We start from the raw sequence: 27,307 nt of genomic DNA, 5'->3' as shown, positions 1-27,307 counted from the left end.
GAGTAAACTTTAAAAAGCTGTATTTAGATTTCTTGACCCTCAAAACATACACATACCACCAACATCAATTCCATACATGATGTAGAAGCTGAGGTATAAGGAAAAATCTATACCTTTTATAGCAACCATTTAGTAGCCATTAGGTGAACGTCAAATTAATGCTGTATTTGGATTCCTTGACCGTCAAAACCAACACTTTGCCACCAAAACAATGTCTATACATGCTGTAGAAGAGGAGATGTGAGCAAAAAGCTGTATTTTATGTCGGCCATTTTGAAAATCCAAAATGGCGGCTTTCCTCAGGCCAGATGAGCTGGTGGATATATAGACACAAATCAGTTGAGAAACACTTGTTTCTATTTTTTTCCTAGAAAAAGTGGAAAACGTTTTTTTATACCAAACTCTCCCAAACTAGATCTAACGTGAGTGTCGTCTTTTTTTATTTCCCAACTCTAGTTTTTACTGTTTTCTATACAGAATACTAAACATTTGCTACAGATAAAATAGTAGACTGAATGGGCCAATAAGGTGAAATAAATGTGATAATTAAAACCGCGAAAACGTTTTTTATTCATTTTTAAAATGAAATGAAACAGGAAGTTTGTTTAAAACGATATTTTGGTCATGGTTTTTTTAACATATTGTTATTCCAATAATAAAACCAATGTTTGTTCGGATCGCTTCCTATAATACTAATTTCTCTTTATTCATCTCATAAACAAACAAAAACACAAAGCAAACAAGGAGTAAAACATATTTTTAGAGATGAAAGGGACCTCCTTATATTCAACAGACTGAAATATAAAATATTAATTTAGAAAATGTAAAAATCTGCATTTGGATATTAATGTCAAATGATATTCACTTGAATGCATTAAGGGAAATAGATCATTTTGCTGTGGGCGTTTGCGTATATGATGCATTCGATTTGTTATTGCAAAACATAGTTATAACAATGTAGGCCTATCATCTTTAGAAGCGCAATCCCGAATAAAATGATACAAGAAATAATCTACCTAAATCCAAAACGATACTGACTTTAATAAATCTTTAAAAAGTATCAAACAAAAGTTAACATGAATAATGAAGCGCTATCATTTATAAACCTACTTAAGTTTGGTTCGCATTAGACGCAACGTAATGATGTAAGCACATGATTTTAACAAATCACGACGCATCATTAGAACTGACTTGTGTTGTTGATATAAAGTTTGCGGTACAGCACGTATATTAGTTCTGAAAAGAACTGTTGAGTTTTTTCGCCGTTTCGATCAACATTTTATTTCGCCATGCAAACCTTCAAACAATATATGATTGTGTTGATTGGTCAACTCGTTGTTGCGTCCAAGTGTGGGAACCAAGCTTTAAAAACGTAGTTTCTTCATGTAAACACAACTTTTAATGTAACAATTTTGGTTAATCTTTCCATGTATGTAATGTTTTTAATAAACTAAATGTTAGGTAGCAATGTTTCTGTTAAGTACAGTAAATATAAATACAAATTTGCAGTATTTGTTCCAAATCATCATCATCACTAGGCATATACATTATTAGATGATTATTTATAATTCAGTCCCATTTTGTCCTTCAGATGCCACTGCAACCTCAGTTACCTTAAAAACAAAAAGAATATGTACTCAATAAAAATTTTAAAAACTTCATTATCAAACTATTATTTATCGAGAAATTATGAATATGAATTTTCAATACTTTAACTTGGACCTTTATCGAGAAATTATGAAACTGATTCTTTCTATTAAAAAATAAAATAAACCAAATACTTTACTGTACATGGTGTTTATACTGATAGAATTGTGATGGCGCTAGTTACAATCCGTTATGGACGATTAATTAATGAATGACGTAATGTACAAACGGGCATAAATTGGGAGAAAGATTTGTACTCGTGCTCTGCTGCGAGTACGGGATTCCGATATGCGGCATGTTTTATGTTACAAACAAAGTACGAATTAATTTAAGCTGATTGGAATTCACTTTAGGACAGAAAAACACGTAGGCTGGTATTCATGAAAGGGGACTATCTTTAGTCCTGGACTATCCTTAGTCCTGGACTATCTAGTCCAGGACTAAGGATAATCCTGGACTATCCTTGATATCGTATTCATGAAACCTGGACTAACTAATTACAGCAGCTAGGTGGTCCATGATGTTTCCTTCTAAACTTGTTCTAAACACGCTAGCATTGCATTTGCGTACTACGCGTCCAGGGTATAATTTACCCTGCACAAGTTCAACTAGAGGTCAGATTATAGGTTCTGCACACAGTACGTGTTTATCTAATTTTGAATTTCATCAATCAGTGCTTAAACCCTTCGAGAAAACTCCATTAAGCAAACCAATAGAATGAATATAAATAAGATTGTTTTACGATTCTAATTGGAAAGGTAGATGAAAAGCAAAAATTGATGAAACTAGTGTATTATACTGCTTCTTTTTTGTTAAAAGTTACACAGAATTTATTCATAGACACTGAATTTGTGTATATATCATTTGCAAAATGACATGAGTTTCTTTTTGATTTAAAGATGTAGGCCTATTGTCCCCCAAAAAACAAGAAAAATGAAGATTAATTAAATTAGACTTTGAATATGTTATTTTGTAGTTTTGATAAAGTTAATCACTTCCGTAGAAAAAAAAATGAAAAAAAAATAATGTTTTCACTTATAAAGTGACAAACAAAATAAATGTTTAAATTTCACCAAAAACCATTGGCTGGCAGCCAATTTGACCATTTTTCGCTTTAAATTACAGTTTTTTTAGGTAAATACATTTTTTTCGATCCAATTTTTGGTCAAAGTGGATAATTATTGTGACATTAAAATGGCATTTTCAAAAAAAAATTAAAAAAAAAATTTGTTTTCAGGGTACTTACTTTGGTGGACAAAACTTGTAAGCAATACAAATTAAAAGAAAATGTAATTAAATTCTGTAGCCATAATAGGCACATTATTATCTTTTTTTTATTATTAGTAAGCCACGTCATACATGTTACTTTGAGCAAGTTGGAACACATGCAATATAAGAACATACGGTACCTTCAGTCGTACGGTGGTTTGACATAATGTGTCATCGTTAGCATTGTGTTGGCGCTGTAACCTTATTAGACCAAAACATGTTCGTTAGACTGAGTAAAAACATTGATAGCTTTAACGTGTGTATACAGGCGGGTTGTACAGTGAATGTTTTAAAAATTGAAATGATGATTGGGGAACAGGAGGGTGTTTGAGGTGGTGCTTGTGGTTATGGCATATATACGTGACAATGAACCTTTAACTTTTGAGGAAATTTCATCAGCGCGCCTGTGTCCACATAGTTAGGCTAAGTCCTAGTTTATGTTGACATATGTTGTTATTAGTATCTATCTGAAAAAGAGTACCGTGAAAAAATGAAAACCGTGAGGCCATTAATTCGTTTTCGGCTACTTAATTAGAACATTGTCAAGAAGAGTAGATTCAACGGTGGTCAGTTTTCAGAGTTATCATTCTCTTCTATATGACAGTAAATTACTGGATTTTGGTAGTCTATCTAATGTTCTAGCATGAATGATACCTTTTAGAATGACGTGATAGAAGCACTAGAAGCAATGTAGCATGGTACTGTTATCTGTTAAGTGACACATCAGAGTTGACCATTTCACTATACAAACCAACCTGTCGATTCTCTGCACGCTGTCTTCGTAAATCAGACTTTATAAAACCTACAACAAAACATAATACAGATACATACAACAGAATATAATATTCATCTACGTCATTACCAGACAATAGCAGCATTTTCTTTCTGTACAGTGCTACCTAAAGCTTGGTTCCAACAAGAGACGCAATGCAAAGACGTTAGACGCAACGCGAGTTTACCAACGACAAGCAACAAATCACATCAAACAACGTAACGCAATCTACGCAACGTAAGCAAATACCCTTCTAATAATTGTGTTTGCCCCAGCCTGCGTAAAATCAAACCTGCGATGTTTGCAGAACTATTGCGTCGTCGATTCCCACGCAATACAGCACTTTGCGTCGATACGTCGCTGCGTTGCGTCTGTAAAGCGTGTTTTCCTGTCGACGTTATTCGACGCTATCGTCGTTGATCGTTAACAGTTCAACGACGATCGAGTCAAGGTCAAGTTTAAATGATAACGATAGCGAGTACCTTTTCCTGTAAATCGTTAACATTTCATTGTTTACGTAGAAGATTATTGTTAACGATAGCATCGAATAACGTCGACAGAAAAACAGGCTTAAGGGAACCAAACATTATAGGTCAACGCTATAAAGGCCTAGGCATACCTGTTACAATTGTTCCAATCAAGATTGCAATACACAGGAATATGTTGCCTGAAAGTGTATTTACGTCTGATACCAACGCACCCATTGACATTGTAAATGCAATTCCAAATGTCTAGAAATTAAAAATGTATTTAAAAATCTTACTTTCTTAGGCCTATACAGAGTTAAATATGCACGCATATGTACAAGTTATAGGCCTATGTCTTATAGTACAGTACTCCAAATGCAGATTCAGTATACGACTTCCTGTGGTCCAAAGCCCCAAAACAGAGCTATTTGGTTTTAGAACTGTGTTTAACAGTATCCATATCAAAAGGAAATATAAAGTTATATCTCAGAATCAACACAACACAAATTTAAGATACTGTTGAGTATCTTTGCGTTTCGATCAATATGCAATTCAATCGTCCTCATGAATGAGAAATGAAGGACTGTTGAGCCGTGAATTGTGCAGCAAAAAAAACCCACATTTGTGCAAACAACCACATTTGTGTAAACAACCATATTTGCGCAAACAACCACAATTGTGCAAATATTTGCCCTCAAATGTACAACAAACCACATTTGTGCAAACTTGGCACCCTCAAATGTGCAAATCTGTAAAAATGTATAACCCAATAATGTGCAAACATCCCGCCGTTAAATGTAAAAAATATTAAATTCTACAAATGTGCAAATCATTGCTTTCAACCAAAATCTTTTGTTAAAATTATAACCTAATTCAAAATAGTCACGGGCTTTTCTAACAATGTTTTCAAGATAATATAGCCATAACAGAAATACATTTTAAATAAAATAATATAAAATCTAATGAAATCAGTTCATTGTGTTTTGTGAATTTCGTTTAAAATAAGAGGACAACTATAAGGGACTTCAATTTCAACGGTATGGAAGTTACCATCTCCAGCAAGCAGGGACCACGTGTCATTCTGCATCCCGGACATTGATTTTGTGTTTTTTAAAAGATTATTTCAGTCTGTACTACAATTACATATGTAAGTGGCTATATCGCTAAAACAATGTTAGAAAACACCGTGGCTATTTAGAATTAGGTTATCATTTTTAATAAACGATTTAGGTTGAAAAAAATGATTTGCACATTTATTCATTTGTACATTTAACGTCAAAACAGTTTTTACATTTAACGGTGGATTATACATTTTTACAGGTTTGCACATTTGAGGGTGTCATGTTTGCACAAATGTGGTTGTTTGCACAAATGTGACTTTTGCACATTTCACGGCTCAACAAGGGCAAACTTTTTTATTTTCTTTACAGTACGTTGTTCGTCGTTATAATTTTCGAGGATATTCGTTACTTTGTCAATATTGTTATCGTACATAACAAAAGCAAAATGGAGAAAACAATTATATTAATTAAAAATAATATAATTATACTTTTTTAAAATCACCCAAAATAAATCAAAACACATTTTAAGGTAAATAGACAACGTGCAATCTTTGTGTCATAAAAAAAAGGTTTTTTTTCATGATACACTTTAGTATTACCTGTGCCGCGGCATTCAGCAGCCCAGAAGAGGTGCCTTCAGGCTCTGGATACGTTAGTTCAGCCGCAAACTCAAACCCAAGAGGTAGGTAACCAGTCATGAAGAACCTATAACAAAATAAAATCGATTAAAAAAAACCCCAACATTTAAATTGAATCCATTACTTTAGTTAGGCCTAAAATCAAATTTAACAATTGCATATTATTAAAGTACTGTGTACATATAGTATATGTACACTATAGGCCTACAGTACGGTAATCATTAAAACACATTTCTAGATGACAAAAAAGCAATTATTTTTCGTAAAGATCATGGTGCTTTAAAATCGTTATCGATTCAATTAGAAAATTACTGCCTTCATGTACAAATCGATTTTACTAATATTTTACTATTGTACTGCCATTATCATCATGGCAGATGATCCCAATGAAACAAGTGCACCAACAAAAAAACACATCTTGCGGTGAAACATTATTGTATACCTCGTGTCTTACTTACCCTAAAAATGTAGCTATGCCGAACACTACCCAAATTTGATCAAGGTACAGTGAAAACGAAAAGAACACCATTCCGACGAACGTAAGAATATACACCACAACGGTCGTCCCTCTAATTATAAACAAATAAAAGAATTTACGTGATTTTGTGAAATTATTTAAGCTTGGTTCCCACTAGAGACGCAACGCAATGACGTAAACGCAACTCAAGCGAGTTGACCGATCACACGCGACGGTTAAATAATCCATCGTTTTGATTGGTCAAATACATTTGCGTTGCGTTACGTCCTTGCGTTGCGCCCTATTGGGAACCAAGCATTAGTCGATAATGCATGTTTACGTCAGTTTGAGGCAAGTCCGATGTTATTGAACTTGATGATTACACAGATATCTATGTTGCTTTTATCTGATTCACCCAATTTTATTTTTCATTAAACTTTGTTCAACAAGGGTAGACTTTATACTAATATTGATCATACCGATATGTTCTTGTTTTATCCAACCAGTAACCCATAACAGCTGATCCTCCAAGTCCAGCTAAAACGATTGCAAGTCCTATCAATCCAACCATTTGTTCCTCACCCTGGTATAAATAATAACATATTGGTGAAATGTTTTTCCTAAATCTGACGTATTGTACTGTAATTGTATTGTATAACGTATGAGTTTACTACTAACGTTCACACGTCATACTTAAGGGCAAACATTTGACCACTTAACTTAAGCTTTACTTGGACGCAACGCAAAGGACGTAGGCGCAACGCAAATGATTTGACTAATCACAAGCGATAGATTATTCAAAATGCCGATTGTCATTGGTCAACTTGCTTGCGTTGCGTCTACGTCACCTTCTTGCGATGTGCCGTAGTGGGAATCAAGCTCCCTACGCAAATCTACTTCCAAATACATTCAATTATCTTCAATATAGCATAAGAAAGTACAATAATCATTTCAGAAGAGTAAAATTTATATTTACTGTTTCAAAGACAACTTGAATTTAATTAAACTCCACATAATTTATAGTACTTCTAATTTTGTTATCAATATGTTGCTGCCAGCATACCGAGGTGCTGGACTATTTTACTTCACTGTTTGACATGGTAGGCACAGTTTCATATTCATTTTTTTTGTTTTGTAAATGAACGTCGTTCTCTTTATTTTATCCACTTATTTAAGCCAAAGAGTTTGTTTTTTCTTCAAACAATTAAGCCTAATAGATAATTTTATTATTATTTAATATACATATTTTCGATTTCGATGTATTTGTTTTCTAAATTAGATTTCACCTAAAATGCAGCGTACATACCGGGAACTCAGAAAGTACTATCTGATTCAGCAGAGTTGATACGGCGTAGAACGATCCGACGTTGACACCTAATTTAGGAAAAAAAATGTTTTAATGTAAAGGAGTGTTTCATAATTCAATCAACATGATATATCTTCTAAAGTACATCCCAGAAAGTATAAACTAAGTGTACTACAAATTGTAAATATATAACTATTTTTAATTCAAAATAGGCCTACTTTTCAAAATGGTTGACAATGTTTGATAACTTCAACAATTTAAAATGATAACCTTAATTCTAAATAGTCATGTAGGCCTAAACATTGTTAGAAAAACCCGTGACTATTTAGAATTAGGTTATCATTTTTAGGAGCGTGGACGCGACTCTATAGTTCACTATGTCGGTCGGTCGGTCTGTCTGTCGGTCCGGTATCACTATGCGTTTTATCGCTTTTCTGTACTTTTTGAACTGTTTTGATGTACAGAAAAGTTTTAAAGTACATTACTTTTTGAAGGTTCATTTTTTTCTGAGAGCACGCGACTTATGGCTGTTGGCCTTGTTAATAAACGATTTTGGTAGAAACAATTATTTGCACATTTGTAGAATTTTATTTGTACATTTAACGTCAGAACTGTTCTTTTTTACATTTAACGGCGTGATGTTTGCACATTAGTTGATTAATACATTTTTACAGATTTGCACATTTGAGGGTGCCATGTTTGCACAAATGTGGTTGTTTGTACATTTGAGGGCAACACGTTTGCACAAATGTGACTTTTGCACATTTCACGGCTCAACAACCCTTACCATACGTTACGATCAGAAAGACAAAATTTCTATTTCTTAGAAGTGCCTTAATGGACAGCATATATGAATCTTCTTTTCCCGCTTCTTTGTTCGTCAGTCTTGCCTTGCTAGGTGGCGTCGGTGGCTCTGCTTGGTAAACTGAAAGAAGTATCAAAACAACAGTATTAGGCCTACAGTATCAGAAACTCGGATATATATTTAAGTCTTTAACGTACATAACGCTACCATAACGCCGTGAGTCGGAACATACTCCAATAAATTTTATTCGTTTTGTATGTAATTGTATGTCAATAATTGTTATGTTATCCTTTGTAAAGATGATTCTGAGTTATTTATATTATTTATTTCATAAAACCTCTAGAAGGTGAAGCAGTCTTGTACAACATACACATTACATACAATGTAAAATATAAACATATTTAAAATGGCAATAATAATCTGTAAATTATAAAGGCATATAATATATAGCTGTGTTTAGTAGGCTACAAGAAGATGACAACAGTCAGAAAACAAGGAAAGATTATTGGTACCAGGACAGAATGAACGGTGTAGTATAGATTAACACTTGTCGCTATTTGCGAATTTCTTTCAGTTTTGTTTATTCTTTGATGGCGTACTCGCGAGTCGGTATCTGCTGCTGCACACACAACAATTAACGATAAGTGGGCTTTTTATTCATTATTCTGAATATAAGGTCACGTCAGTGTGAACAAGAAAACGAATAATTGTGCATTTGTACTGGTACATATGTCCATACATGCAAAATACAGTACCGTATTATTCGATAAACTACATTTTAAAATTCGTAATAATTTCCACGTGGCAGTAGGCCTACTTACAAAATACAACCAACAGAAATAACACCGTAGTAATGATAGCGGTTCCTAAAAACATATTTCTCATGTTTTCTTCTACGTTATCGTCGTTTGGTACAATGTATGGAGGTAGAACGAATCCAAGAGCAACACCAACCTGTAAATAAATGTAAGCAGTGATAGGAGATCAATATATAAGATGAGATTTGCTGAGAAATATAATGTAAACCGCGTCAATATTTACTACTAGTACTACTTCACAGCGTCGTCGCAGAGAGGTCCATGTAGACCTACTTCGCCGCCAGGCCTACCTTGGAAATACACCTCATAAGATTTCTCCATTTGTTTATATGCTGTGCAATTGCTTTTATTAGTTGAGTTTCAAGTTAGTTTCATTATTTATAATATAAAGAATTAAGATCAATGAAGCTAAAGATCTATTAATATCATTATATATTATATATTAGACATAATGTTGGTACCAGTAACATCAAATATAACCCTTTCCCTGGAAACTTGATTGAATCTTAGCCTTTTTTCACAATCATGTTAGTTGAGAGGGAATATAGTTCCATAAATTTCGTTTTCCCCCAGGAAATTGAACCAGTTCTCAACTTTGATTGACCTTATCCACTGACCTGCCTTGGGCCTCGCCCACATCGGCCAATATTATGGTGTTTTTTTAAACAGATAACACAAACCACCAAACAGTGTTTTTGACTGATAATTAATACTAATATTAGTAATAATAATTTATTGTTTTCTCTTTTGCAGTAGATGCACAATTCTTTACAGTGGTTTAAAATATACATAATAATAATTCACATAAAATAATAGTTAAGTTATGAAATTGTAAGTTATAAGTACAGGGAAATAATAATAGTTGTGTCATGTAATTATACTATAATACTATAATGTTTCATTTCGTTTTTCCCTACATTTTTTAAAAAAACAATTTGCAATATAAGTAAAGGATTATAGTTAAAATTGGTTGTTTGTTGAATTGGGTATTCTTTATGATTTTCAATTGTCAAAAAAAGGTGTTATTTAAGTTCAAGGACACTCATTGTGAATAAGTCCCATATTTTATGTAGATCATTGTGGTAAAGATCTTGCTTAAGTTGTTTAAATATTGAATTTATAATATTACTTAATCTACAACGAATTAATACCAATTGAATAGAATAACATTATGTATGTTGTATGATGTACCGGGATGATGTATAAAAAAAGATACAAACAATCATGTATAATTTACATGTGAATAAGTATTATATACTCAATATCATATCATGTGTCTGTTCGTAAAATTGAATGAACTGAAATAAAAATGAAATACCTGGTTTCCAAAAACACCAATAGCACAGGCAGTTGACACTTGGTCACCACCAAACCAAGTGGCGGCAACATGAGCTGGCATACCCAGAATGAAAACCTGAGCGACAGAACATATAGACTGCCCTATAAACGCCACAGCAAATCGGCTTGGTAGTGCACCTACGAAGCGAAGCCATCCCCCCAAGCAGTTCAAGCTACTTCCAAGAAGACCTATAACTTTCAATCCACGTTTATCTAATAACCAAGTCACTGGAAATATCAATGGAATATATAACAGCATAAATATCATAGAAAGCCAGTCAACTGCAAGAGTAGAAACATCATAATAATCAGCTACCACATTTGATATAGAAGCATATTGAATCCACTGAGCAGCATTTGTCATAGATACTAAACAAAATATAGTTAACATGAACCATCGACGTGTATATACAATCGGCTCTCCAACCAATTGTGAAGATTCATCCGGTTTTGGTGCAATGACTATGCCGATGTCTCTTTCTTCCTGAATGTCACCATTGTATAGTGGTTTTGTCTGAGGGTCCGTAACATCAGCAACAGTAACAGGGCCGCTTACGGGTTCCGACATTCTCCCGATAACGTTCGTAAAAAAGCAGGCCTATATCAAAATGAAGTTCAGTTGTACATACAGTATACCAAATGGTCTGGTGACGTTATATATTAGCTAATAGAAGCTGATTGGCGGATACTGAATCAACTTAACTTACCAGGTACCTAAATAACAAAACGTAACATAAACCCTACAAAACACATCGATCATAATAAATTCTTAGAATTATGAATTTTACCTTGAACAATTTGAATATTTCAGTACCGGTATAGTTAACTGAATAACAAAAACCCTGAACTATTTTTTCAGATTAAAAATTTCAAACGAATCAGTAGTAGTATAATTTATATTAAACTATTCAAATTATTTTATTAAATTATTATTATTAAATATTTCTTTATTATCTCTTTTATTGTTTTGTGTGTCAATATTTCTTTATTTTGTTTCCTTCCATGTATGTCATAAATACCAACATTTTACCAATAGTAAGCCAAATCTAGATTACGTTAGTGGTTGGTGTTTATTACAGTTTGTGGTTAGTATTACCAGGGGAGAGTGAAATTTCCCTGGTATTACGTTTGTCGTGTACCGAATAAGCCTGTTATTTTTCAGAAGGTATCGGGCATTAACCGTTTTGATGACGCGGCCAACAATACATCATCTGAGTAAATATGAAATAAGGTTGTTCAAATAGACTTAAGTGCCTTTTATACCGATAGCAACATATACGTGTATAGTCTGTACCAATGGTCAATGTACCAATATAAAAGCCATTGTTGGGTAACGTAGTTAGGTAACCCACAGTTAAAATTAATGGAGGGAAAATACGGAACCCAAAATAGCCTATATTGATAGGCAGATTACGAATTATTGTTTCATGTGAGCTTCTCATTCATCTTGACCAGTTTTAAACTTTTTAAATGACCTCTGTTAATATGAGGGGTAACAGGTGAGAAGCCACGCGTTACAAAGCAGTACCTGTCCGAACAAAGACGATCAATTCATTATGAGCTCCTTCATAATATGTCTTTTATCATTCACATATTGCATTTCAATTATAAATATCCATCGCTTCCACTTATAGCTTCAATAGTTCCGGTACATTCATCTTCGTATATCTGATTATTATTAAATAAGGTTAGGCTTTCATTCAACTTTCAAATTTGTCAATCAATAAAAGTGTTACTTTACGTATATATAATATTGGAAAGGAAATAATATAACAGCAAGAATTGAAGTTAAATAATGCATGTAAACTATGTATTGTTCAAAATGAATATTGCGCCCTCGTCGGCCAAGTTATGTTTAAACTCTTATCCTATATATTTCAGGTTTTTTTTCTTCACATTTTCAATTTTGTTATAGTATTTTTTTTCTATCTATTTTTTTAAAAATAAAATGCTAGAACAACTTGGTTTGGTTGTTTCTATTTTTGGGATGAACAAAATAGTACAGGTACGGCATACCAAAAAAAAAAGACTTTAAGGCTGAGACTAACCTTTACTGCTATTATTAGGAACTAGGACTATAACACGTGATATAATTGATATAAATATATATATTGATAAAAATATAAATATTAATTGATCCTAACACTCATTGTCAATGATAATTATAATATCCGTCACAAACGCGGTTTCATTTACGTATTTGACGTAAATGGATGAACGCTGTAGGCCTACTGATAAAAAAACTCGTATTCTTAAATATTCATTAAGTTACGCAGGTTCTAACGATTATAATAAGGTCAATATATATAAGGCTCTAAATACATGGCGTAAAAACATGAGAATGTCTTTCTTGAAAGACATAGTGACGTACATACAAGGAATTCTTAAACGTATTTTAATATCCATTTTATTCCGTGTCCGTCTCACTAAGTAGAGGCATAAAATTTGTCATGATCACGGTCCCTTGGTTGTATTAATAAGTCGTAAAACAAGAGTATAACACGAAGCTTAGGGTAATTTGTGATGTAAGTCACGCAACTTAGACCCTTCTATAGAAAGTTGTTTATCGGTTCTACAACAGAAGAATGTGATATTATCTTTTTAAAATATCATAACATCACATTTTGCGATGACGATTACAATTAACGTTTAACAACTGCAATGATAATGATGATGACAAGATGATGATAAGATGATCAGAAGATAATTTGATAATAATATGATCAAGGTGATAACATTGTTGATGTGGAGCAGGCCTCTATTCAGTAGGCCAGTATCTTCATACAATTTATTTTGCAATACACATATTCTCCGAACTAATATTGTGATGATAAAAATGATAATTTCAACGAACAATAATGGTACGTTTAAGATCATGGGATTACGAATACACAAGCCGCCTTATTTAATCAGGATAGAAAAAGAGAGCTAAATGAATTAATAGAATTAACGAATTTCGGGACAGTTCCAGATTTAACTACGTTGGCGCCCTCTATTTAAACAATTGTAAGAAGTTTCAGACTACATGTGTATTGTACCGTGATGTTCAGTAATACTGAAGTGTCAACCAGTTGGTACTTAGCAAGTGTGTTTATGCAACTGTACTGAAATACTGTGAGAAAAGTTTGACAAGAAAAGTTTATGACATAGCCTACATGATGATAATCAAGAGGCGAATATTCTGGATTCTTTGGGTTCTTGTAATCAGCAAGTTGGGCCTAGCAATGGAAGAGGAAGAACTAAGTAAGTTATTTTTATGATTTGTTTTAGCAGTGCTCTCCTACTGGGTCTGGCCCATACTGGTATGGATGACTCTCACCTGTGTAGAAAGTTTTGAAAGCTTGGTTCCTCAACCTAGGTAGATCAGAAACAATAACAATTGTATTTACAAGAGCACTACGAGGTTCCTGAATTCCCAAAAGGTGGTAGGATTCTGAATTTATAGGGTAAATATAGTAAATATGTAACAAAATGTGTTTATTAATTAGGCATGGGTAGTATCTGTACTCTCTATCCAGGTAGTTTAGCTGGCTCATACCCAAAGTAACAATAACACCAGTGGATGACAACTTGGTATCTATCAGCGAACTTGTTCTGTGTTCTCCCTCCTCCCTCAGGCCGTACACTGTTAAAAATAATCATTATCATGTAGTCATTCGTAATGAGGGTAATTAACAACATATCTAGACAGTATCTCTGTAATCTGTTAATTGGCTTAATACATTACACCTTTTATAAAACACTATATTGGTATTTAATTTTTAAAATACACAACTGCATTTTGATTACAGTTATTCAACTTCAACAGGAATTAAATTTGGTTTTCAAGTTTATTTTTAAGTCCTCTTCAGTAGCAGAATTGTGTTTTGTAGCTGTGAGTGCTAATAACACGACACACAATCGTGTAAAACAACTGAAGCTGTTCTCATGCAATCCTACTTATTAATTATTGTTAATGAGAATTTGATTGACACCTAGCAGCTCCTGCTAATTTAGTAATTGCCAATATTAAATTCTAATATTTCTAATTATTTTTATTCCATCATCTTGGATATATAAAGTCCATTAGGATTTTTTTCCCAATTTTGTTAGCTTTAGTTAATAATTGTATTGCCCATGTAAATTTTAAAAAAAGAACCTGAAAAATATTTATCCAGTCCATTTTTAATTGGTTCAAATTAATGAGGTAATACTTCATTAATTTTGCTCTTAATTCTAAAATTGACTTCAGTTAATGAAAAGCTTTTAAATTAACTGAAGGTAACCATGGATAAAGAAACCCATACAGCGAGGTCTATAGCTAGAAGGCTTTTACAACAAGTCATACACAGAATAATAAAACTTATTTTTGTGTAGAAAGTTTGACTAATTATTTGTTTGTATAGCTTTTTACTACTTATTGTATACATTCTCTTACAAGTGATTTTTATTGTTCGTTTGGTGATTTCTAGCATCTTGCTGTGCTTTATATTGTCTTCCCCAGTCAACTGGTATAGCCAAGTGAGACGATGTGATTAATTTGTTCTATGACCAATTGTTATTTATGTTATTTTTGCGTTATACTTCTTGTAATGCATGAGTTGGTTTTTGAATAGGTGGTGGGTTCTCTTCTCGGTGTGATATGACCCATTACTTGATTTCGTCGCCAGAAAAACCTGTTGATATTTGTCAACATGTAATCGATCGCATTCCAACTTTATTGAAATGTTTCAATTTGAGTTTCTTATCTAGTTTGCTTTTAAATAATTAAATCTGTTAATTAATAGATTTGAAAGGTATACAAATTACAAGTTACAGAATCTCTGTTTTCCTTTAGCAAATAGAACCTCTGTTAAAGGGAAACTTTCAGAGTCGAACACAGTTTCCCCTGAATAGGGGTCTGCGATAGTTTAAAACATATATTGCTTCTAGTTCATTTCAGAAAAATATCACCTGAAAAGTTTTTCTGTAAAGAAATAATTGTTTTAATTTAGATATATAATAGAAATAGATGAGTTATTATTGATAGGCCTACATAAATAGGCCAGCAGAAATAGGATCAATGTTAAATGACTGATTAGGCCTATATTAAATGGTATTTCTAAATATTAATAAAAACGAGTATTCATTGTGAAGAATGAATGAATGATTGACAATGTTAGCATTTAATTTGACCTACTTCTAATTAATTATGAATATTAATTAGGTTAAGAGGGTACTGGATCTCGTTAAAGTCCTCGAGGGAGATAGTAATTTGTTATGCTACTGAAATCTGGTGCTATAATGAAAATAATATTAAGAAATTCATTATTTTGTGAAAGTCATTTAAATCAACTCTCATATATAAGGCATGAAAGATTTTATTTCAGTTTAACTGGAACTGTTCATCACAAAATTTTAACAAAAAATTAAATATTTTGGTTTTTCCAATTTTCACTTGCGATTTCAAACCACAACCTTTGTAGTAGAATGTTACAAGAACACGATTTTTAACATGATATGCACGTCAAGATTCATATATCGTGATCCATATTACTGAAGAGGAAGATTTTTGAAATACGACCTGTGGACTTTGCCTAAGTCATCTTCGTGTGCATCGTAGCTTCACAGCTTGAATCTTGTTCAACTAAATTAATACCCTGAATCTACAGGTTTCGATGACATGTATTCAAGAGAAAGACTGTCATGCATTTGTACTGAGTCTAGGTTGGTTTACCTATGTATAATGGAATGTTCAAGTATCTAAAATGGTAGTTGAATAAAACGGATTTCATAATTTGATAATATACAGCAGAACCTTTCATTGACCACCTATTTATGGGATACCCCTATTAAAAGGACACTTTCACAAAAGTGAAAATATGTTTTTACACATTGGCCTCTCTTCAGGGGGAACTCATTTCAAGGGGACAATTTCCCGAAGTTGTCTCTTTATTAACAAGTTTTCTACATTATTGTATTTGGCCTGACATTAGGTTTATGAAAATTTAATTTATTGATGTTATATAGGCTATTGATGAAAAATAAACATTGTGACTGCAATAGTAGTGTATCAATGAAATTGTTATATTAATATCAATATTTCTTTCACTTCTTTTGTTTAAAATTCTAAATTAAATTATTAATTAAAATTAAGGAAAAAACCCAGACCAAATGTTGACAAAGTAATAAATAATAGTACAATAATACCTATATAATTAAGCTAAAAAAATTAATAAAATAACCCTACAAAACTGTATTAGAACTGTTACAAAGCTAGGAAGAAAGCGTAAACATGTTTTGAATTTAAAATACATTGGCACCTCAAATTGTATCGATATAAATATTAATTTTATTTGATTGATAACTGAATTTAAAATCCTTTTAAATCTTTTATTCATTTAGTTTGAAGGGGTTTTTAGTTATCCGCTTGGTATACCAAGCGGATAACTCCTTGTTATTGTATGAGATCAATATTTTTTTTCTGTATTATTCTTCTTTCCTTCCTTCCTTTTTGTGAGTCGTGTTCCTCTAAAATGTGTAAACATAACATTTCATAACTTTGACAACATATGGGCATTTACGTGAAGTTGTGCACCTCCTATTTTTGAATGACGTCATAGTTGCGCAATGTGACTTATGCGCAATTTTATGAATTTCAATGATTGATCATAGATTAAAAACCAAAAGTCATTTAGTATTGACACTTTGACAAAATTTAAGTCATATCAGGGGCAAACTTTCTACGGATTAAAAATGGCATGTTTCACAAGAAGTTACGCGCACACGCGCATTTAAAATTTCAAAATGCGCAAAATTAATTTCTAATCAACTTTTTACGCGTTTCTTGTCATTTTGAGCATGTCAAAAATTCCCACGGGCGCGCAATTTTTTACGCGCGCGGTGCGCACATAGCGTTAAAAACATATTTTTTTCTCTTGAATTATATTTTTCAAGCCTTTCCTAGTGATTTTGAAAACAATTTAGACCTTTTCCAGTTTAAATAACGCCATACGAACACGTTGAATTAGACAATTCGTGCGCGTTTTTTATGAAAAAGCTTAAAAAATCGTCAAAATTATGTCTTTTTTTAAACAGTCATAGTTTCTAAAGTAAACCGTTAACCGTTTATTTTTATTACAAAATCTAGAAGTTGATGAGTTGTAGATATCGGATCATGCATCAATAAGGCTAAAAAAACATTGTGACGTCATCGTATGGCCACACGAATGTAAAATATAGGATTTTTGTCTCTTTCGTTATTGCTCATCACATTCAATGGAGCGCATCGCGCTTATCTGTATTCCTTTTTCTCCTACATTTATATATTGTGTAGGTCAATCAACTTTCTTTAGCATGAGATAAAAATATTTTAATTTTTATGACGTCATCATGCCTAAAAATGTTAATTACGTGGGTCATTAATTTCATCTTTACAGTAAATTTTAATCTGTAATAGCTCGTAAGAATAAAATGTGATAATCACGATTAAAACGTTTTCTGGAAGCTATTGGATTGTAGATACGAATTCATGTAAACATTTTGCCAATCGGATGTTGTGACGTCATCATATGGCCAGTTGAATAAAAAAAGTCGTATTTTCATATTTTGCGTAATAGTTCATCACATTTAAAAGTGTGCGCATCTATATTTTACGTATTCAAATTTCTTCTACACGTTAATATGTTGTTCCTGAGATAATTTCCTTCTGAAATTGCTATCTAAGTGTTTCATTTTGATACCGTCGCCATGTTAAAAATTGGAATAAATGGCGGGTCCCGTAATTTCACCTATTCTACACTGTATGTAATATGTATACAGCTTATACTGTTTGCATGTATATACTATATGACACAAAATTCAGCACTAACAGCATATCATATTCTTCAGTTCTTGTCATAATGCCATAATCTTTATCTGTGTGCAATATTCCAACGTATGACGTGCACGTGGCGTTTGTCGTGGTGCGGATAACTAACTCGTCAAAGTGACGAGTTTCATGTCTAGTTTATGTTTGTTTTTGAGTAAATCTCAACATCCTATCATTACTTTAAACCGGATTTACTTTGTATAAATTGTAATTAAGGGTAAATCTAGTTATATAAGAATGATCAACAAATTGCCATTAATGATTATACTAAAGCACACAGGAGCCAGTAAATCTCTTTCATCATTGTGCTTAATGGGGTTTTCTGTTTGTTTCAAAATTGAGGTACAAAATGTCTATGATTTTAAAGGATCAATTATTATTCATTAATATTTGAATGTAACATTAATGGTATAATGTTAAACGCGGATTAATACTACTAACATTACTAGATCTAATGTTATTTAAAGGTTTTATTCTAATAAATGAAAGGGCAAAACGTCTGACCAATTAAAATAGCTCTTGACACAAAGTTACTGCACAGATTTTTTTTTACCAAATTAAAAAATTATGTTTAGCAACTTTATCTATTTATCTCTATCTATATACCTATCTTGCTCTAAAAAACTGAAAATTATTAGCTGAAAATTATTAGCTGAAAAAGAGAAAGAGGCTTATTGCAATATATTAAATTTGTAAAAGTGTTTTAGTTTTGTAGTTAATATGCTTGCCTTCCTCCTGGATTCGGACCTGGATTAAACTTTAAACTTATTTCAAAACAGTGACACTAAATCTCAGAATTATATTGCTCATCCTGAAGTTAACTGTTTGGAAGATTGTTAAATTGATTATCTGTTGATAATAAATATGTTTATTATTTTAGACAGAGCTCCATGGGGAAGATTTGAAGAGTCACCGTTAAATCTTAACATCTGATAGAATGATACTAACATGTGCAATGACATAAACATGGGAAGTGACCCACAAAAATCGGGACTTTGTGTGGTCAAATCGTGTTAAATCGATAAATACACAGGTGACCAGTTATGACCAATTATGCTACGGTCAGATGTTTCACGATTATAATGATACATATTTTAGCGGTTATGTTTTTCTTTTAACAAACAATTACTTGATGTGAACTAGCTTGTATGTGCTGCACCATATTTCAGTGTATACAGGTCACTCAGTTTAGAAGTATAAGTTCATTGTGTTCTTTATTCAATACAAATCTCAGCTTTAAGTTTATATCTGATTGCTTTGGCATTGTGCATATAAATATTGATAGACACTATATTTGATTGATGGATGGTTTTTTATGGTGGAAAACTTAATTCTGTTTGAACCTTTAAGTTGCCCTAATTTATGGCCCTTTAGTATAGGGATAAATCTATCAACATGTAAAGGTTTATGTATAGATTCATTTCCTCTGTCATTTGATTTATTTATTTCGTCAGAAAAGAACAAATACATAACAAAACAAAAAACAAAAAAGAGTTCAAAATCCAAAAGAAAAAAAACAGCGAAATGAATCACTGTCTGTGTCAAGTGGCTCACCAAAATGGAAATTGAAAAAGTGTTATACCATTTAATATAATATAATTAAAATACATTTTTGGTTTTTATTCATTAGGGGTTAGAAATGGAAAACGTAGTCGTAAAAAGAGTCCTTATTGATTCAATTTTCTCACCTCTGCTATTTAGTTTGACATTCACTTAAAATTTATCTGTGACTTTAATTTTTCCATGTGAAATATAAAGTTTATTCACTTAATCACAATTAAAACACATTTGAAAATATTTTCTACTGACTTCCTACTATATTATATTAATATATTATATATTATTTATGATATACTGTAAAATAAGTAATTGAAATGACCTAGAACTGACTGTATAAACAATCTATGAAAACTGGAGTAGAAATAATTAAATTTAACAATTAATAGCAGATATTTTAAGAGCGTTTTATTCATGAGTGACTGTTATCATATTGATAATCTGATCAGTTTACATTAATTATAAGTTCAATTACCGTTGTTATCATTTCAGTTATAAATAGTTAGGTGAGATTAATTCCACAACATAGATGCTCTTGTTGATAAGATAATCTCTCTCAGATGGTTACTAAAAAAAACTAACGCAAGGATCGAATAATACTAATATAGTACAGTAGAACCCCTCATTTTGGACACCCCTATTAAAGGGACATTCCTATTCAGGAGACATCCCTATTAAAGGGACATTCCTATTCAGGAGACATCCCTATTCATTTGAATACCCCTAAGGGGAAAAGTGGTAAAATCAAGGCAACAGACAAAAATAGGATTTTCCACACAACAGCATAGATTCACCACAACTATCAGCCGAAAGAACAGTTCTATATACAAACGAGGTAATTTTTCCCCAACCACTCGTCAAAGACAATGTTAAGCATCGTCATAGGAGAAGCGGTAAACGTAAATATAATGTCAACAGAATAAATTAAGTTAACAATAACATCACTTTTAATAATGTGAATTGGCTTCATCCAAAAAATGTATAGTTAGGTTGCTTTTGTAAAAAGTCCTGAACTGAGCCCCGAACTGAGCCTAATGTCCTATCTTTTTAGCAGTGGAGCTGTAACTTGGTGATTAACGTGCTTGCCTTCCAATCCCAAGGTCCGGGGTTCAATCCTGAGCCTAGTGCCAGGGTTCAATCCTGAGCCTAGTGCCAGGGTTCAATCCTGAGCCTAGTGCCAGGGTTCAATCCTGAGCCTAGTGCCAGGGTTCAATCCTGAGCCTAGTGCCAGGGTTCAATCCTGAGCCTAGTGCCAGGGTTCAATCCTGAGCCTTGTGCCAGGGTTGTAATGTACAATTCCACTCCCTCAATTGAGACTTGGTTTATAAGCATGATAAATTATTAAATAGTTTATCTATCCTGTAATTGGCGATTTACCCACTGTTAGATGTGTATGAATATAATAAGCTGATCATTAGGGACCCTCAAACAATACAAACAGTGAATACAAAATAAACTATAAAAATACAAAATTAAAATTGGAAGTGTTAATTCCGGTTTAACTTGTGCACTTTCCATAGAGAAACATATCTGTGATTAACATTCAGACTAGGTCCAGTTACTTATTTACTGATTGCATTATCCTAATAAAAGATATTAAAAGGAATTGTATCTGCAACGTGTTGACAACCTGCTAACATCTAATAGACATCAGTTGCAAAGAAATAAATTGGATTTGACTGCATATATACTGGAATCGATTAGAAAAACGTTTTGTGAATATATCATTCTGACTCTGATTTTACTGTATAAAAAAAATTAAAATGAATTTCAACGTCTATTCTTCACTTTGTTAAAGAAAATAAATGAGATCCCTTGATTTTAATCAAGAGTTTAAAGTTTCACACAGTACTGTTCACTTTATATCAAATGATTAATTATACACATTTTGACTTGTTCATTCAATATTCTAACTGGTGTTTATATTGCGGCACATGTAAAGCAACACCGTAATGTTCTAGTTTATCATACTGCATCTTGTGTTGATAGGCAAATTAAATTGTTACTTAGTTTTTCATATGCTCTTCTAGGTTGTATTGTAAGGGCGATGTATTATTATAGGTGGTTTGTATGAGAGTAATGTGTGATTGTTAATAAAAAATGTTAAAATACTGTCATTGAATGTTTCCATTTTATGTGAAAAAAGGTGTATTGTAAAAAAGGAAATGAAAAAGGAACCTTAGGTTTTGCATTGTCTTTTCCACTACTTTTCACCAATTTGTCAAGATTGGTGAAATATGCCTGATGCCTAACCATCGTTAAAATGACAAAAGAGAATATAACATTAGTGGGACGTCATTGTCTTGTTTGTTTATACTTTGTACATGCTACACAAGTATTACATTTGATTATGTATTTCTGATCTTAACTTTAACGATAGGTCTGCAATGCTTACTGTTCTGTTGATGATAAGATATTTATGTGAATAGCTTGTTTCCTACTATTAGGTACGGTAGGTAAAAAGAAAGTGCAAATAGTGTACTTTAATATGAACCAAGTAGTATTAGCATAGGCTGAAGATAGTGTATGTTAATGTTATTCAAGTACTGTGAGCATAAGTATACTTTAATGTGAAAAAAGTAATATGAGCATAGGCTCAAGATGTACTTTAATGTGAACCAAGTAGTATGAGCATATTCTCAAGATAGTGTACTTTAATGTGATTCAAGTAGTGTGAGTATAGGCTCAAGATGTACTTTAATGTGAACCAAGTAGTATGAGCATAGGCTGACGATACTGTAGGCCTACTTAATGTGAACCAAGGCATATATAAGCAGAAAACTGAACTTTTTGTTTTTCGTTTTCAACACATGTATCTTATTTAAATACTCTTAAGTTTATTCATGGATAAAATATACTAGTAAACATAGTTAGTTGTATAAATGGTTCTGTAAGTTGTTCATATGGATAATACATCTGTAAGCCATTTTAAAGGTACTGTTACATTGTCTGTTGTTGCTCATCTTAAGGTCAACATGGTCTCAGTAAAGCACTTGTCCTGTGGTTCTGTTAATCGCATTTTAATGAGAAAATTGTCTGTCTTCAATTATCCAATTTACACAAAGATTTAAGAAATAATATGAAGATTGTGTATTGTACTTAAAGCAGGCATAATCCATGTATATTTATTCAGCAGTTAAAATCATACATGGCAACGAAAGGCTGAAAATGCGTACAATTTAAAAAAAAAAGATTAAAAAAAATCAATATTATAAAATGGATTTATTATTACAATTAACAATCTCCCTCATTTTGGACACCCCTATTTAAGGGAAATTCTCATTAAGGCTATGAGACTTTTCCATGAAACAAATAAAATAAGATTTTGTAATATTATGGCCAACCCCTATTCAGGAGACACCATATAAAGGGACACTTTATGAAGTGGAAACTTTATTGGATCCAAAGAAATTTAAATATTAACAGTTATCATACACTTATTTTCTCATAATTTGAAATCCCCCAGCTGAAACAAATTCAGAATAAAATATGGAAAAAAATATGTTGAAATAGGATTAAATAAAATAAATTTGTCTAGCTAGTCACAGTACAGCCTAATCATGTTTAAAGGCACATATTACAATACCGAAATATTAACAACAGATTCATGACTAATTTTTCTTATAAAAAACATGTATATTTCAATAAACAGTTTATAAATCTTTCTGTACAATTTTCATAAAATCCAAGGATAATGGTTTGATATATATATTATTTATTCTGAACAAAAAAGGACCTTTTTGAAACCTTTATTCAAGGCCTGTGTTATTGAAAGTTGATGAACAGTTGAATGAAATATGAATGAATAGGACCTGAATAAATGAACACAAATCCTGTGGTTTAGAACTTTTATTTAATTTACAAAGCATGTGGTATTAAAAGTGGATATTGTGATGTGGAAGCACAACCATCCTGTTTCCGCATACAGTAGGATTATTAATAAAAAACTTTTATAGGGCCTATAAATGTGGAGCTGTAGTTTGGTGGTTAACATGCTTGCCTTCCAATCCCAAGGTTCAATCCAGACCTAGTGCCATGGTTGTAACTCACCACTCTTTCAAGTCAACTCCCTATATTGCCTCAAATGAGACTATAAGCATGTGTCCATCCTGTAATTGGTGAGTTGGTCACTGTTAAATGCTTATTAAATAAAACAAATAAAAAAATAAAATGTTATAATACTGGTACAGTAACTCCTATTAAGGAGGGGGGGGGGGGGGGGTGGGGGTCAGGCCTTGGAACCCAAAATTATACCCCTTGATAAAGGGTGTCCCTCATTCGTATCACAGGGCAGTTTCTCTTAGGTGTCCCCTGAATTAGGGTATTCCAAAGAAGGGTTTCTCTGAAATAGTTTTGAAACAGCTTCTAAAACTTTTATGCAGAGTGATCATAAGATTTGATTGTGACCTTAATTTGAACTTGAAATATAAAGATACATATTAGTACACAAAAATTAAAGCGTACAAATCATTTTCAATTATCAAACATTTAGTTTTTAGACAAATTAAGCACTTTGCAGTACACCAAGCCACTTTAGTACTTAACTCTGTTACACCAGAAAGTGTTCTTATAAAATCTCTTCTTCATTTCAATCACATTCCATCTTAATAAACCTTGAAAAAAAATTACTTTCACTAATGTAGCAAATGATGCAGATATCCTTTTCCCAGCTTGCTTTTCATCACTTATTATCTTTAACAAAATTCCATGCAATTCTGAAGGCTTAAATGATTTTGAAGTCGCAAAGCACACTTGTTATATGGAATTCTGAGGAAAACATGGTTTTTAAAATGTTATATATTTTTTATTATCATTACATATATACATGTTCACCCCAAAAATTCTGTTTTGATTTTTGACCCCGGATTAAACTTTGTACATGCCTACATTTATTACTATACTGTAGTGTAAACATAATTACACGGGTACTTTGCTTTTGTTTTTTGTTTTGCATTTTGTTATGCTTTCTTTCATTGTCTTACTCATTGTTTTATTTTGGTTGCATCACTAACAACAGTGTGTGCAACTGATAAAGAAGTGATAACTAAATTAAACAGCTAGTCCGATTGCAGATTATTATCATTAATCCTGATATACTCTGATTATATCAGGTAGGAAGAATATTCTGGTGTTTGGTGCTTACCATATCCAGTATGGATATTTTCTTCAGCAACAACAATGAAGACTCCTATACAGTATATTCAACTTAATTCTGCTGGTCTACAATAATATAAATACTGTATGATTGTTTACTTTAAAAATGAGAATATTTTATTGCTAAAAATAATTAAATGATGCATTGTTATATTCAATTTTATCCAACAAAGACAAAACAACTGATAAATATTTAAAAATATTTAATTTCAGGGTTCAGTAAAATGTCTTGTTTGACTGACATTAGTAGTTTTTAAACCACCTTCCAAGTAAATTACGGGAGAAATGGCAAAATCAGCACTGTAGTCATGTTATAAGCGTTGTCAAAACAATATAGATTATACTGATAAATATCCTAGAAAGTAGGAAGCCTTTTGCCATTTTTCCCTGACTTAAGTTTAAAACTGCAACTAGATTAAATATTTTTTGTTAATCAGAGAGGATGAAAAGGTCAATTGGTACCAGTGACTGTCTTGTGTAAGACTTGTCTTAACATGAGCACAGTGGCGCTGGTTGGTGTTAACTCCTAATCCGCAAAGTCCTTGGTTCAAGCCTCTTTTTCATTTCATTACACTATCCTGCTATTAGGTACCTCATGCTATAGTCTGAGATGTAAACATTGGATATTTAAACTCCAATTAAGATTGGATTAGTGTCACTAAGGACAATATTTAAATTAGTTTATTTTTATCCTGTTTATTCAATGAAAAGTTATAAAACAAACCAACACAATATCAGTGGAGATTTTAAATCATGAATAGTACTTGCTGTACTCCTTGATTGAACATTTTTTAAAAACCATATTTTTATTTGTTTTTTCCACATTTCTCAGATCCTTTTCATACTATATTAAAGACAGTAATGAGAAACCAGACATTTGGGCTAGTATAAGGGTGTCCGGATTTGGGAGAGTACAATAAAATACAAAGTACATAATAATTGAATAACAAACTACTTTACTAACTACTCAAAATGTTAAGTTTTTTATTCCTATTTATGTTAAGTAGGCTTTGATTTGATAATTTGAATGACCCTTAATAGGCTAGAGATGTGTTTTGATTTAAAATTGATTTCAATTGTACACATTCAAAAGTAATTTTGAAGTCTTTACTGAATTTGGCTATTTTTCAAAAACAATTCTTATACAATTTATAACAATGAAAATGTTTTGTCTCAAAACTCATTTTTACACAGAAGCATATCATGTTTAACTTTGTCAAGTACATCTGAAAATTTTATATGGATATCAGCGTTGATGTTTGTTTTAATAACTGTAAAATAATTAATAATCATTATAACTACTTTGAAGTGTAAAATATTGAAAATAGAAATAATAAAACTAAATGATGAATAATTAATAAAACTTTTCTTTTCGTTTCTATTTGTGTCAACATTACTTATTTAAAATAAATATACTGTAAATAAAATGAACTACAAATTTGGCTCTTCTGTGAGTTCTAACAAATCCTTCTAACACACCAGAGCATTGCAGAGTATGCTTGTTGACATCATTATTGCAGGTTTTTAAGAGTGAATCATTTATCTCTCTAATTAAGCACTAGTAACCTTGGCTTTAACACATTACATTTCCACTATTATTTGACTCAGCTCAATCAACAGTTCAGTTTTACATCTTCAATGCCATCCTGATTTTGTTACAAAAATGTTGTAATTTATTTTAGTTAAGATTCAAATATGTATGATTATTTGGTATCTTTATGTATAATGTGCTTATGTTCTATTCTATTCTAAATAGGTTTTTATATGGCCCCCTACAAAGAACAGAGCGCCAAACAATACTTAGTAATTAATTAAAAAGAAAAGTTTTAAGCTGACGTTTAAATAGAGGTGTATTTAATTTGTTTGGATGGATTTGTTTGAACAGGTTTGATTGTAGTAAGCCTGTATAGTTAGTAGTTCATGGTAGCAATCGACAAATGATTTCTCTTGCCTGCTGTACCTGCCAACAAAAATCATCACCAAATGTTTTCTAATATTCTAGATATTTTTATTAGGAGCAAGGCTTGCATTTAGGAATGTTAATATTCATAATATTTAGGCCATTTTCTTTTATTACAATATAACAAATAAAAAAATGTACATTTATTTCATCACACTCGCATAGCTTCATCACACTCCACGCAAGAAAAATAAGTTGAATAGCCCGGAGTGGCATTTGGTATTCTGAGA

General features: G+C 32.0%; 2 protein-coding genes across 4 annotated transcripts in view; one reads left to right on the top strand and one right to left on the bottom strand.

Moving 5' to 3' along the window:
- Positions 1 to 1,013: 1,013 nt before the first annotated feature.
- Positions 1,014 to 11,193, bottom strand: LOC144851035 (choline/ethanolamine transporter flvcr2a-like). 3 transcript variants are annotated; one of them, XR_013614152.1, is made up of 11 exons: positions 10,559 to 11,193; positions 9,244 to 9,376; positions 8,405 to 8,542; positions 7,618 to 7,685; positions 6,791 to 6,894; positions 6,313 to 6,423; positions 5,816 to 5,921; positions 4,308 to 4,419; positions 3,571 to 3,718; positions 3,057 to 3,117; positions 1,014 to 1,613 (listed from the first exon to the last, which is right to left on the bottom strand). XR_013614152.1 is itself a non-coding variant. In XM_078708593.1 (9 exons), exons 1-9 carry the CDS (start codon positions 11,144 to 11,146, stop codon positions 3,621 to 3,623), a joined length of 1,458 nt encoding a protein of 485 aa, XP_078564719.1. In that variant the 5' UTR covers positions 11,147 to 11,193; the 3' UTR covers positions 3,318 to 3,620. The 3 variants fall into 3 exon arrangements, 1 of the variants encoding a protein (XP_078564719.1); XR_013614151.1 differs by lacking the exon at positions 3,057 to 3,117; XM_078708593.1 differs by lacking the exons at positions 1,014 to 1,613; positions 3,057 to 3,117 and having other exon boundaries at positions 3,318 to 3,718.
- A 2,455-nt stretch (positions 11,194 to 13,648) lies between these two features.
- Positions 13,649 to 27,307, top strand: part of LOC144846783 (epidermal growth factor receptor-like) — a 95,026-nt gene continuing 81,367 nt past the window's right edge. The window contains exon 1 of the mRNA XM_078703573.1: positions 13,649 to 13,821. Coding sequence (XP_078559699.1) covers positions 13,734 to 13,821 — 88 coding nt within the window. The 5' untranslated portion in view covers positions 13,649 to 13,733. The remainder of the gene's footprint in view (positions 13,822 to 27,307) is intronic.

This window comes from Antedon bifida, chromosome 1 (genome assembly GCF_963402885.1).
Source record: "Antedon bifida chromosome 1, ecAntBifi1.1, whole genome shotgun sequence".
Classification (NCBI taxonomy): Eukaryota; Metazoa; Echinodermata; class Crinoidea; order Comatulida; family Antedonidae; genus Antedon; species Antedon bifida.
Note: the sequence above shows the minus strand (reverse complement) of the source record. Positions and strands in the feature narration are given on the sequence as shown.